We start from the raw sequence: 15,082 nt of genomic DNA, 5'->3' as shown, positions 1-15,082 counted from the left end.
CAGTCTGGTAGATACAGTATTCATGCTATGATCTTTTCCTTGATCCTGTCCATTTTAATGTGGTAGATCCTCCTTGGACTCAGTTTTTTAGGACAGAGGATTCTGTTTCACACTCATTGCATAATAAATGTATGTTTTTTAAACCCTTTTTTCATCAGTTAAAAACGAAAAAAAGAGACTATCTAGAAGTCTGCCATATTCTGAATTGCACTTCCTACTGGTACTAATGCTAATTTGTCTGCTAATTTCCTTTCCCCTCATTGCTTGGTTTTCACTGCTTCCAAAGGGTTCCCTTGTTGTTACTGCGTTCCTAATTTTTAGATTTCCATATGGCCTTTTCTTACCTGCTCAATGGTTGCCACTTATCCATAGTTTTCCAGATTCAGTTTTCTTCATATTTGATATTCATCTTCCACTCATTACTCATTAGAATTAGGTCATTTTAACGTTGGTGTGTGTGTGTGTGTGTGTGTGTGTGTGTGTGTGTGTGTGTGTGTGTGTGTGTGTGTGTGTGTGTGTGTGTGTGTGTGTGTGTGTGTGTGTGTGTGTGTGTGTGTGTGTGTGTGTGTGTGTGTGTGTGTGTGTGTGTGTGTGTGTGTGTGTAGGTTTATTATACCTAACCTGAAACATTAAATGCTTTAATATCTGCAAGTTTTTGTGATTCTGGGAATGGAGACTAGAGTCTTGCTCATCTAAGCAGACATTATACCACCTCAGACCTAAAAATTTATGAGTGAGATCATATGATAGAACGCAATCAAAATGGTACTAAAAGAGTATTTAGATTCCTTCAAGCTGTATGTATATAGGTGTAATTTATGAGTGAGATCATATGATAGAACACAATCAAAATGGTACTAAAAGAGTATTTAGATTCGTTCAAGCTGTATGTATATAGGTGTATGTGAAGCTTCGATAGATTAGGGTTTAGACATGGATCCAAACCCTAAGATATTTCTATATGTGTATGCAAATATTTCAAGCTAAAAAAACCCACATAAGTAAAATCTAAAATATTCCTTGTCCCAAAGATTTAATAAAGGATATCCTACCTGTGTAATTATTTAAGGCTCTTTTTTACTTTGTATATGTAAGTACAAAAATTAGTAATCAAAAAAAAATTAGTAATCAAGAATTTCAAAGTAAAGAAAAGGATCTCATCCTGACTTCTCAAATGCCTTTATCAGTTGTAATTGATAGGGTAACCATATCAATCAATTTTATTTTTTATCTACATGGGAAAATCATACTTACTAATTTTGTTTTAAAATGACACCTTGATTCCTATAGGATTCACCTTTATTTGATCTTATTAAACAATCAAAGGACCGAGAAGGACCAGTAGATCACCTTGAATCTGCTTGTCCTCTCAACCTCCCTCTCCAGAATAATCACACGGCAGCAGATATGTAAGTGGATATTTTATGTTATTCATTAAAACTTCAAATAGATTTTGAGCATAAGGGCAATGCAAGATACTTCATAGAAGTTGTAGGGAATATAACTTTTCATATGATGTTATTTCTAATTTGGAGAATGAGGGATATAAGATAATACCCTGCCGGGCGCCAGTGGCTCACTCCTGTAATCCTAGCTACTCTGGAGGCTGAGATCTGAGAACTGTGGTTCAAAGCCAGCCTGGACAGAAAAGTCTGTGTGACTCTTATCTCCATTAACCACCTGAAGACCAGAAATGGTGCTGTGGCTCAAGTGATCAAGTGCTTGCTTTGAGCTGATGAGCTCAAGGATAGCTCCCAGAGTTCAAGCCCCATGATGGACAAAAATTTAAAAAAGATAATAACCTAAAAATAAAGTTGTTGAAAGAAACATAATCATTAAGCTTTCTCCCTCGCTTGAATTTTAATAACCTGCTTAGAGAATTTGATATAGAATAACAGATCAAATAGGTAAAATGTATTTCAGTATATGTCTGCAAACTTCTATTGATGATTTTCTCTTTGACTATATCTAGGTATCTTTCTCCTTTAAGATCCCCAAAGAAAAAAGGTTCAACAACACGTGTGAATGCTACTGCAAATGTTGAGACACAAGCCACCTCAGCATTACAGACTCAGAAGCCATCGAAATCTACCTCCCTTTCACTCTTTTACAAAAAGGGTTAGTAGAAGATTTATTTTCAAGAGCACGGTCTCTGAAAAGAGAGTGACTAGATTGAAATCATGGCTCCTCTACTTAGTAGGTGTGGCTTTGAACACTTTATAGTTCAGTTCCTCAGTTTCCTCATCTTTAAAATAATAATAAGCTACATTATTATAATAAGTGTTTTTTTAGATAATTAAATGAGTTAATCCAATAAAATATTTTTAACAATGCCTAGTACATACAATGTTCTCAGAAAATGTTAGACATTAGTGATGCTACTGCTTCTGTGGTTGTTCCTTTGTTTGCATTAATGTTATTGCTGTTTATGCAGAGTTTATGCTGGGTATGCAGAGTTGAGACTATGTAATGTGCAGTGACTAATACAGACACATCTTCTGGACATTTGCAGAATATTTAGACGTATAGAATGTATAGCATTCTCTGATTGTGTATATATGTTGTGGGTAGAGAGGTTACTTTTACATATCTGTACATGCAAGTCCATACCTGCAAGTCCCAGACATTTTTCAGGTTATTCACATTAAAAATGTAATGAAGTTTATAGAATATTCCCCTAGGTTAGGGAAGTAGATTTCAAAGATAATCCCAAGCCAGCAGGAGTTGGGGGCTCCACCTAGACTTTGTCACTGAGAAAATCTAAGATAGGCCCCCAGAGTCTTTGTTGTAACCAACCCTTAGTCAAGTCTGATATGTGATAAAGTTTTAGAACCATTAGGACAAAGTGTTAGTTTTTAAAAGTTCTCTGTATCTTATGCAAGTCTTTAAGGGTACATTTTAAATTGAGAGTATATTTGAAGTAGATAGAATAAAATTCTTTTTTCCAAACTTGTATTTATCATAATATTTTAATAGACTATGGATTTTATATCACAGTCATATTTCACTTAGATAATCTAGACATTTACCATTTTTTTCAGAGTGTTCTCTGTTGGTATTTCATGGAGAAATGAATAGAATAGTTATATTTTGCTTTTAGGATTGGAAAAATTAATACACATGGGCATTTCCATTAGTTTAAAAAGAATTATCCTTCTTGAATATTGGTAGTGAGAATTTCCAACATTTCTGCTGAGTAATTACCCCAAAACTGAAGCAAGTCTTATTTGATTTATCTAATTGCACAATATTTTTTGACCTTTCCCCTCCCTCTACCCTTCCACCACTGCCTCAGTTTTGTGATAGAATAGCTAATTCAGCAAGTATTACGGTGTCTTTTGTATACCTAGCACTAACCTAGTACCAGGAATCACTTATTCATAAGGAATACAGTGGTGATGGTAAGGTCACAATGCTAACAGCATTGTGGTTGTAGCGATTTAATGGTTTTTAAAAATCTGCTTGTACGCTATGTTGAAAACTTAACTTTACAACTTCGGGGGAGGGGAGGGATGGTAGGGGAAAAACAAAGGAGGAGGTAACAATGCTCCATAAGAAATATACTCATTACCTTACTCATGTACCTGTAACCCCTCTGTACAGTATTTTTACAATAAAAAAAATTTAAAAATCTACTTGTGCTTAAAAGTGAATAGTAAGCATGATTCATTCTACTATATCTACAGTATACCGGCTGGCATATCTCCGACTAAATACCCTATGTGCACGCCTCCTCTCTGACCACCCAGAGCTAGAGCACATTATCTGGACTCTGTTCCAACATACACTACAAAATGAGTATGAGCTCATGAGAGACAGGCATTTGGACCAGGTAAGAAAATCAAGCACTTTACCTTCTCTTCTTCCTACTTATTTGTTAGCTCTGTACTTACTTCTTAAGAAAAGATTGAACTCAAATGAAAAGCTAGATTAGCATAGATTAACATAGAATACTTATATCTACTTGTTGGGTACTATTTATATTTTTACTATATTCTTACAAGTTAGAGCTTTAGACATCAAGAATATATTTTACAAAGGAGGAGGCTGCAATGCTTGGTAAGAAATGTACGCATTATCCTGCCCATGTAATTGTAACCCCTCTGTACAGTATGTTCACAAATAAAATTAAATTAAATTAAATTTAAAAAATATATATTTTATAACTACATATTTATGATAAAATTGCCTTTATAAAAAAATCAAAGAATCTATCATAAGCTTTTTTGTATTGTGGTAAGACTACTCTTTAGTATAGAAAAAATATGAGACTTATGAATCAGTTGACATAAAATAATCATGAATAAGTGAATTAATGAATAAATGAAATTAGTTTATAAAAAGAATGATCTCATATCTTTCTTTTTCTCCTCTTCAACGGGATAAAATCACAATATCAAGGGTATAACAGTTTATTATATTTCATACATCTTACAAATCACACATTTGTAATATACAATTCAGTGGTTTTTAGTATATTCACAAAATTGTACCATTATCATAATCAACTTGAGAACATTTTTATCACACCAAAACAAGTTCCATACCTTTAAGGAATAAGCCTCACCTTTTCCTGCATCTCCTTGGATGTAGGAAACACTAATGTACTATCTGTCTATAAATTTGCCAGTTCTGGATATTCTATATAAATGGAATTTCATCAGATACGATCTTTTGTGATCATGTGATCTTTGACACATGTATGTGTGTATATTTGTGTTTGTGTATTTTGCTGAGGATTGAATCCATGGTCTTGTGAATGCTAGTCAAATACTGTACAATCGAGCTACATTACAGTCCTGTGTTTGGCCTATTTTACTTAGCAAGCCTTCAAGGTTGATTTGTGTAGCTTGATTCAGTACTTGACTCCTTTTTATTGTCAAATAATATTATGTTATATGGATCTATACTACATGGATATTTGGATTGGTTCCACTTTTGTACTATTAAGAGTAAAGTTACCATAGACATTCATGGATAAGCTTTAGGTAGAAGTTTTCATTTCTCTTGATATACACCTTATAGGGAAATTGCTAGGTCTTTCAATAGCTCCATATTTCACATTTGAATAGTGGCCACATTATTTTCCTAAGTGTTTATGGCATTTTACATTCTTACAAATAACATGAGGTTCCAATTTATCTATTGTAGTGTCAAGTTTTATTTTCCAAGTAGCTAATGATATTGAGCATCTTCATGTATTCATTGTCCACTAATACATCTTACTTAGAGAATTCTCTGTTAAAATCCTTTTTGCTAGGCATGATGGTTTATGCCTATAATCCTAGCACAACTGGAGGCTATAGCAAGAAGGTGTTATATTTGAGGCCAGCATGGGCTACATGGTCCAACTGGTCTTAAAAAAAAAAGAATCAAAATAACATAACAAAAAATTTTTTCTCCATTTTTCTCTTGTTACCTAGTTGCAAGAATATTCTGCCTATGTGTTCCTTATGAGATCTATGATTCGCAAATATTTTTCCTCATTCTATAAATTTTACTGTTAGTATTAGAGCTCAAACTCAAGGCCTTACACTTATTAGACAAGTTTTCTACCATTTCACCATGACTTTACCCATTGTTTGTTTTAATTATTTCTCAGATGGAGTCTTACATTTTTGCCCAGGCTGACCTTGGACATTGATCCTCCTATCTATGCTTCCCACCTGGCTGGGATTACAGGCATGGAACCACATGTTGTTTTTTTGTTGTGGAGATGGGATCGTCTAACTTTTTATATGGACTGGTCTTGAATTGCAGTCTTTCTGAATTCCATCTTCCGCATAACTGGGATCATAGGTATTAGCCACTGAATGGCTTCAATTAATATAAATATTTTTTCTTTTATTACTGGTGCTTAGTAAACTGTTGCCAAATCTGAAATCATTAGGACTTTTCCCTGATTTCTTTCAAAAGTTTTATAGTTTTAGGTTTTAATACATTTTATAAATAGTATACAGTAGGGTACTTTATTTTTTGTTGTTATTCCTGTTGTGGGTAATTATTCCAACACCATTTCTTCTCTGTTTCTTTTGTTTTTTGCTTGTTTGTTTCAGTGTGGGAGTTTAATCCAGGGACTCATCTAGGCTACACAAGTGTTGCCCCACTCCAGTGCCATTTCTTGAAAAAAAATTTTTCTTTCTCCCTTAACAGCTTTTGAAAAATAAGTTGATTATGAATATATATTGTATGTAAGATATATAAGTGATTATTTCTGCATTTTCAATTCTCTTCTGTTGATCTATATAACCTGAGAGTTTGCTGTTTGCACAAAAGTGAATTAAGCATTTCATATTGACTTTCAAACTGAGCTCAGGATGAAAAACAAACCCTATTAGAAATTGAATTTCTCTCTTTTTAAGGTTAACAAAAAAGATAGCAGTGCTGTTTCGAACAAAATCATGTAATAGAATTCTGACTTTTTTGTGCTATACTTATTTACTAGATTATGATGTGTTCTATGTATGGTATATGCAAAGTGAAGAATATAGACCTTAAATTCAAAATCATTGTAACAGCATACAAGGATCTTCCTCATGCTGTTCAGGAGGTAGGTAATTGTTCATGGTAAGGTGTTGGTTTTGTTTTTTTGTAACTCCATATAATTTCACTCATTTGTTGGGTCATTTCCAATTTTATTATGTATATTCATAAATCACATTTGTACTTTCATATGATATGTTAATAGTAACTAAAATGAAATTGGAAAGACAAGGCAAATTATGAAACTATCCAAATTCATAGTTTAAAGTTAGGTCTATTTCTGTACAATAAGGTGGATGTTTGTAATAAACTTAATGTGCGTGATAAGACATTAGATAAGTTTTTATCTTTCCATAAGAAAAGACAGTGTAAATGCAAGTGTTCTGGCACACATCTATCATCCCAACTGCTCAGGAAGAATTTAAGGTCAGCCCAGGCAAAATTAGCAAGACTGTCAAAAACAAAATGGACTAATAGAGCTCTGAGTTCAAGTCACAGTACTAAAAAGTAAAGAAAAAATAAACATTAAAATTTTTCAGAGTTAATGCATTTTGTATTTTCAGTTTCCCTTCCCTATAGAGAGAAGCAGTAATGGTAAACAGCATTTATTATGGCACACATTTTATATGCTTTTTTCTAGGTTATTTTTCCAATTTATTATTGGTTTTTTTTCCCTCCCTCCCTACTTCCTTTTCCCTCCCCCTCTTTTCCTTCCCTCTCTCCCTTTCTTCCCAGTACTGAGGATTCAACTCAGGGCTCCTGCTCTTACTTAGCTTTTTTACTCAAGACTGGTCATCTACCACTTGAGCATACCTCCACTTACAGCTTTTTGGAGATTAACTAGAGATAAGAATCTCTCAGACTTGCTGCCAGGTCTGTTTTGAACAGGCTGAGGCCTCCTGTTTGGAGTTTTCAAAAGCAATACAAACCACATTGCTTTCTACATATTTGGAGTTATTTTCTAAATCTAGCATTTAAATTATGTATCAGAGTCATACTATAAATTTTTTCAGCCTTTACCTAATTTAAATAAGCTGGGCATTTGGCATATACCTATCATCCTAGCACTCAGAAGACCTAAAGCCAGAGGATCCCAAGATTTAGGCCAGTTTGGGCCGTATAACAAGACCCTGTGTCTTAAACAAAGCAGCATAAACAAGGTAAAATTTAGGTAAAGGTAGCCATTTAAACAAAAAGAGTGCTTTTACTAAATGTCTACTTCTTGCAATGGATACTTCCTGAACCTGCACGCTTTCTGAACCTGCATGCTTTCTGAACCTTTTGGTTGTTGGGATGCAGGGAGGCACAGGCTAAGATGTGGCTTAAAATATCGGTGGTTAATATCATTGTATTTTGCTCAGCTCTGTCCCCTTAATTTCCATTGCTTCCAAATTTCCTTCTGGGACCTTTCTCTTAATGTATACCAGTATAATCCTAGTGTGTAGCACTATAATCCAAGCCTAAGAGGGCTTTTCAGATTGTTATTTCTTATTTAATATATTCTTCACTAGTTAAAAAGTAATGCAGGGTATTAGAAAAGAAAATCTAAAAGGGTTCTTACATTCATTTAACAAATGTTTTTATTCTTCCTTAGACATTCAAACGTGTTTTGATCCGAGAAGAGGAGTATGATTCCATTATAGTATTCTATAACTCAGTTTTCATGCAGAGACTGAAAACAAATATCTTACAGTATGCTTCCACCAGGGTATGTTGAAAGCACCCTTTGGGTGGGAAATTTTAATGGTAAAGTAATAAAACGACTACAATATTTGATGATCTGTTTTGTTTTGTTCTAGCCTCCTACCTTGTCACCAATACCTCACATTCCTCGAAGCCCTTACAAGTTTCCTAGTTCTCCCTTAAGGGTCCCTGGGGGAAACATCTATATATCACCCCTGAAAAGTCCCTATAAAATTTCAGAAGGTCTGCCAACACCAACAAAAATGACTCCAAGATCAAGGTTAGTGTTTTCTTTTCATGGAGAAGTACTAAGAAATAAGGAAATTGTTTTCATCTCAACATAAAAAGGTAAAACTTTCTTTATTTAAAACAAGTTAACCCCTTGAGTTTTAAGTTTGCTTATTTATAGTGATATGGTAAGAATTGGGGGTGGTCAGGGGAAATACTGTTTACTTAGATTGTTTTGCAATTTGAGTTATCAACTTTCCCTGTTACTAGTCTCTTCTTTGGTAAAAACTCTGAGAATCAATTTTCCTTTTTGGTTTTGTGTATGTGCTAGTAATAGGGCTTGAACTCAGGTTCCAGGCACTGTCCCTGAGCGATTGTTGCTCCAGGCTGGGGCTCTACCACTTGAGCCACACTTTCACGTTCCCAATTTGTTTTTACTTTTAAAAACACTTAATTTTTTAAAATTTTTATCTTTAAATTGTTATTATAAAGGTGGTATACAAAAGGATTACAGTTTCATAAGTCAGGTAATGGGTACATTTCTTTTTTGGACAATGTCACCCCTTACTTTGCTCTCTCCCAGTTTTTCCTTCCCATACCCACCCACAAGTTACACAGTTCATTTTCATCATAATTCTAGTGAGTGCTTCTGCTGCTTTTGTTCATCCTTTGTCCCTCCATTTCTGTACCCCTTTACCCTCCTAAAGACAGATAAACAAATAAGACAAAAAGATAGCAACAAAGTAAAAAACTCTTGTTTCCATTTCCTGTGGTAAGTTTTTCTTCCTTCCTTCCTTCCTTCCTTCCTTTCCAGTTGTGGGGCCTGAACTCTGGGCCTGGATGCTGTCCCTCAGCTCTTCAGCTCAAAGCTAGCACTCTACCACTTGAGCCACAGCACCACTTTGGGCTTTTTCTGCTTATGTAGTGCTAAGGAATCGAACCCAGGTCCTCATGCATGCACTCTACCACTGAGTCACCTTCCCAGACCCTCATTTTGATAAATATTATTTTATATGATCAGAGGCAAATAGGCATTGCACTTTTGAAACAATTTTTTGTTGTTGTTGGTCATGGCGTTTGAACTCTGGGCTTGGGTGCTATCCCTCAGCTCTGCACTCTACCACTTGAACCACAGCACCACTTCTGGTTTTCTGGTAGGTTTTATTGGAGATGGTAGTCATATGGACTTTCCTGCCCAGGCTGGCTTTGAACTGCGATCCTCAGATCTCATCCTCCTGATTACCTAGGATTACAGGCGTGAGCCACTGGTGCCCAGCCCACTTTCATATTTTTGAAAGTAGCCAACAAAGTAGCTTGCTTTAGCTTAAGAAACTTTATTCTATAGTTTTTTTTTAATTTTCTGTAAACTCTTTGTAGATTTCATTCATTTTGCTTGTTAAAAAGTAGAAATGACTTACTAAATGTTTGTTATTATCAATTAAGTCTTTAGAGGTCTGTCCCTAATTCTGCCTCCTTACCTTACCGTGGGCATATCTTTATATCTGCTTCAGAAGGCACTGTGGAACAGGGGAATGAGTGTGAAAAGCTGTTTTAAATTCCTAGATGAAAGGTGGTACAACCACAAGTCATTATATTATCTTTTCTGGCTTTGAAGTCCTTCAATTGACTAATTATGTGTTATCATGGGCTATTTGAAATGGCTTTATTTGCATGAAGTAAGAGGCAGATTAGCTAAGATAGTTAATATCTCAGCTCAGAAATTGTCAGCCCATATAGTTATATGTACTGGGTGAGAAAAACAAGAGGGGAGTATATTTAACCTTTTAGGATATATCTGTGTAGTATGTTTAATTACATTAGTAATACATACTTAAAAGAAAAATCTCAAACTACAGAAAAATATTAAATAAAAAATAGTTGAAAATACGATGTAAGTGTTCTTTGTGACCCTGGAGCCTCCTTTACTTTTTTGGGGTCCTTATTGATGAATGTCTGTATTCTGACATCTATAACTCACATAGTAAGCTGTTAAGAGTCACATCATGTCTATTAACTAAATTTATACAGTCTCATGTTACATGAAAATATAGTCTATCATTCTTTTTTTTTTGGTGGTGGGGCTTGAACTCTGGGCTTGGGCACTATCCCTGCGCATTTCAGCTCAAGGCAAGTGCTCTACTGCTTGAGCCACAGTGCCACTTCTGGTTTTCTAGTGGTTAATTGGAGATAAGAGTCTCAAGGACTTTTCTGCCCAGGCTGGCTTTGAACCGCAGTCCTCAGATCTCAGCCTCCTCAGTAGTTAGGATTATAGGTGTGAGCCACTGGCGCCTAGCCTCTATCATTCTTTTTAAAGTATAATAATATATATTATGGTGATAATGTTGGCTATTTTCTAATAATGAAATCACTTTTATGTTGGTAATCTCTAGCAAAAAAGTCACATACTGAGTATCCTAAATTGATAAATCATTGTTTAGGCATTAAGAGATCATGTTAACTACTCTGTTTATTCAGCATATTTCAGTATTCTAGCTAATCAAATATTATAACTGCCATGATAGTCATTTATCAAGGACATAGAGGACAATAAAATATATATTCACTAGTTCCATGTGCATATTTTAAAGCTGTTGTTGAACCATATCAATGCTTTTCTTCAGCCTTATTACCAAGGACATTATATGGTTAAAAGGCAAATAGACTAGTAGGGATTTCTGATTCTAGAATATATTATAAACAACATGTATTAATATAGATAGTAATTAGAAGTCTAATTGTTATGGAACACTGTTAGGCCCAAATGGAACTTAAATTCCCTCCTCCCCCTGCTGCCTGATCTAGACTGTGAGGAGACCTGCAAATGAAAATCTTTTTTTAAGTTTGGTAATTTACCTGTTGATTTATGAATACACATGAAACTTTCTGTTTACCCTTTGTAAATGTGGGCAATGGCAGGATATGTTCTTGAAGACCTGTAGTTCCTGGTTTGAAAATCTAAGCAGGCTGGGATTGCAGCTCAGTGATAGAGTGCAAACTTAATATGTTGAGACCCTCAATATGATTCCCCAGCACCACATTTTTTTTAAAGAAAAATCTTAAATGACCAGCTGAGCGTTTGATCAGCATTATTAGAATAACTCCCTAGTTAAAATAATTTGTCAATGGTTCTAGGTAGAGAACATTCTGATAGTACAGAATGAAGTGTCTCTGTTCATCTCTGTACTCTGTAAAATCTATATATGATTTTCTTCACTAATTTGTATTTCCTCTTAACTTGACAGAATTTTAGTATCAATTGGTGAATCATTTGGGGTGAGTATTTTCTTTCTATGAAGTATATATGATTCAGAATATTAAGTAAAAAATTGACAGTATCGTACAATTGCTTTTATTGGCTGCTGTTAGCCCTTATTTGATGAATATCTGTGTGTTGATACTACTATATATGGTACAGCTATATAAGTAATTCAAGGGCTGGGAACGTGGCTTGCCTAGCATGCATGAAGCCCTGGGTTCGATTCCTCAGTACCACATAAATAGAAAAAGCCAGAAGTGACACTGTGGCTCAAGAGCTAAAGTGCTAGCCTTGAGAAAAAGTAGCTCAGGGACAGTGCCCTGGCCCTGAGTTCAAGCCCCAGGATTGGCAAAAAAAAAAAAAAAAAAAGCAATTTGAGATTCTGTTACTTGAATTTATAAATGTTAGGGCTGGGAAGGTGGCTCAGTGGTAGAGTGCTTGCCTTGCAAGCATGAGGCCCTGGGTTCGATTCCCCAGCACCACATAAGCAAAAAGAAAAAAGCCAGAAGTGGCTATGTGGCTCAAGTGGTAGAGCCCTAGCCTTGAGCTGAAGAGCTGAGAGACAAGCACCCAGGCCCAGAGTTCAGGCCCCACGACCGGATCCAAAAAAAAAAAAAGAATTTATAAATATTGTTATTCAAATACCTCATTTAGGCATTTAAAATAGAATTTAGAAAGCATCTGCTGGGCAGCTACTCAAGAGGCTAAGATTTGAGGATTATGGTTTAAAGCCAGCCTGGACAGGAAAGTCTGTGAGACTTATCTCCACTCAACAACCAAAAAGGTAGAAATAGAGCTGTGGCTCAAGTGGTAGAGCATTAGCCTTGAGCAAAAAAAACTCAGATATAGAGTCCAGGCCCTGAGTTCCAGCCCTAGAACCTGCACCTCTCCCCCCACACACACAAAAAAAGGACAGTATCTAAGATTTATTTTAAAATCAAGTTTAATTTTAAATGATACAGTTGATGAACTTTCAAACATTCCTGAGATTATATAAATGTATACATTCATGTATATACATATGCATATATGTGAACTATTTTTACTCAAAACAGTCTTGGCACCAAATTATGTGTACTCTGTAACCCTCAGAACACAGATAATGTCCTGCCATTTAATTCAGTTCTGATGCTGATTATCCAGTTATCATAAGAACTCTACAAATTCAAGAGCTTCACAAGACTGCTCTTGCTGTAGACACCAGGTCACAAGTGTTAGGCTTCAGGTAATACCACACTTCAGTTCGACATGGCTAAAGGTTGAGGAATTTCTCAAGGACCTTCACCTTTCAGGTTGAATTATTTGTTAGTCTGGCTCACAAATCTCTGGGAAATGCTTTACGTATCATCATCAGTGTATTACAAAGACACAGCAACTTCTGTCCCGGAAGAGTTGCCAAGTCTGAAGTTCTCCCACAAGTTCATGATTTTAACATGACTGAGTGACTCAGACTCCAGGTCCTCTCCCACCCTGGAGGTTAGAAAGTATGGCTGAGTTCGCTAGTTTCTAATCAAAGCCAATCTCTATCATAAAACTAGGGGTTCAGCAAGTATCTCTTCATTAGAACAAAAGATGGTTCTATCATCCTTATTACTGAGGAAATTCCAAGGGCTTTCTGTGGTCAGTGCCACGAACAGGGGACAAAGACCAAATATTTCTGTGAACCACCTGTATATGTATAAAATCTCATAAGAACATTTCCAAAACAGTTTGACTGATTTGAATTGTGATACTGTAAATTATGTAGTAACCATCATATCCAAATAGTACCAGATTGCCTCTAACTAGTGGTCTCCTTCCTCTTCCCTCCTTTTACTTTTCCTTCCTTTCACATCTAGGATATCTTCCTCTAGTAAATTAAGAATTAGTTACATGAGACCCTGCCACAGTGAAAGAGGCATAACTTGATATGATGGTCTTCGTTCTAAAAGATCCAAGGGCAAGCATAGCTTTGAAACAGTTGCTTTAGGCTGAAAACCCCTACTTTGGTTAGCTTTTCATTAGTATCACTAGCAGCATATCACTAATTCAGTAGACCTGTATTCCGTGTATGTTGTACCACCATTCCTTTAGAGAGCTCATAGGCTTATGAGAACACTGCTTGGATTACTTATTGCTGCAAAATAAATTACTTCCCAAATTAGTTATTTATCTTGGTTTCTTTCTATGAGTCAGAAACTTGAGCCTAGCTTCACTGGGTCCAGGATTTCTCACAAGGCTATGATCAAGATGTCCACCAGTTGTTCTCTAGGTTCAACTGGAAGAACCTCATAATTGTGGGATGATCCTTAAAGGCTCTCAGCTGAAGTCATATGTTTCTTACCACTCAGCCTGTCCATAATACTGCTTGTTGTTCCCATATAGTATGCTTCCCCCAAAGAAGGATAGAATTTACAGTCTTCCGTGAGCACATACTAGAAATGACATTCTATCACTTTTGCCAAGTTACTTGGGTTAGGAGGAATACAGCGTTAAAGCTCTACTAAGCTCAGTGGGAAAAGATCACATAAGCTATGAGTACTAGGAGGTGGAGATCACCAGGAGCTATTTGAGAGACTGTGAACTACACTGCCCTAAATGAAGTAACTGGAGAGTAAAGTTTGTATGCTCAATTACCAACTGTCAGACTACACATTTCAAATGCTTAGCACTCTGATGTGTATTTGAAGATGGACCATAGCTGTCAGACATCACAAAGGAAATGTGGAACTATGCAAGAAGATTTGAAGCTGGACAAGCATAAAACAGAGGCCTTCAAATGTTTTTATTTGCCATAACCTCTCAAACAATGAGAAAATATCTATACTTCCATATCTTTAATCAGGCTAACTAAAATAATCTTAATAAGGGCAAACAATTTAACTTTGTCTTATTGAATATATGCTCTAAATATATGTTCCATCAAAACTTGTTTTATATTTGATTTTTTTAAAAAATAAATCACAGCTGACAAAGCCAATCCTGTTATCAGTGAGTCAAGTCATATTTAATTTCTATCAAAAAGCATGGTTTTATTTCTTTAGTTCAAATAAACATGTAAATATACATGATTGAGTCACCTCTCTGGTTCTAAACAAATAGCTAAGAAATAGAAATTTTCCATGTATGTACCCATACATGGGTACATGAATAAAATGCATGGTATGCCCACTTTGTACTTCTTACCAGCTTTTTTGCTATTTGCTATGACAGTATTCTCCCTCGGAGGATATCCGAAGTCATTTCAAATAATATTGCCTCAACTGAAATTCAGAAATGTTTAAAGTTTTTCATTAAAAACCTTTATGAATCAGGAGATTTTCAACAAATACTATACCATTGTAGTTATGGTATATAAACTGTATGGCTTTTCAACATAAAACTCATGAAGTAAATAAAAAATGACTATCCACTAGGTATATCACCTCTTACCAGATTCTTATGATTTTCCTT

The 15,082-nt window shown here is 35.4% G+C and overlaps 1 protein-coding gene across 1 annotated transcript; it reads left to right on the top strand.

The window, feature by feature from the left end:
• Positions 1 to 1,290: 1,290 nt before the first annotated feature.
• On the top strand, positions 1,291 to 12,699 carry LOC138840874 (retinoblastoma-associated protein-like; the record flags this gene model as incomplete). Its single annotated transcript, XM_070041268.1, has 7 exons — positions 1,291 to 1,409; positions 1,973 to 2,118; positions 3,687 to 3,832; positions 6,446 to 6,550; positions 8,078 to 8,191; positions 8,283 to 8,446; positions 11,637 to 12,699. Coding segments are annotated over 7 exons (846 nt in total), but the record flags the coding sequence as incomplete, so codon positions are not given.
• Between the last annotated feature and the right edge of the window lie 2,383 nt (positions 12,700 to 15,082).

This window comes from Dipodomys merriami, unplaced genomic scaffold (assembly GCF_024711535.1).
Source record: "Dipodomys merriami isolate MVZ:Mamm:240054 unplaced genomic scaffold, mDipMer1.0.p SCAF_3044, whole genome shotgun sequence".
Taxonomy (NCBI): Eukaryota; Metazoa; Chordata; class Mammalia; order Rodentia; family Heteromyidae; genus Dipodomys; species Dipodomys merriami.
The sequence above is the reverse complement of the archived record's forward strand: the minus strand, read 5'-3'. Positions and strand labels throughout refer to the sequence as shown.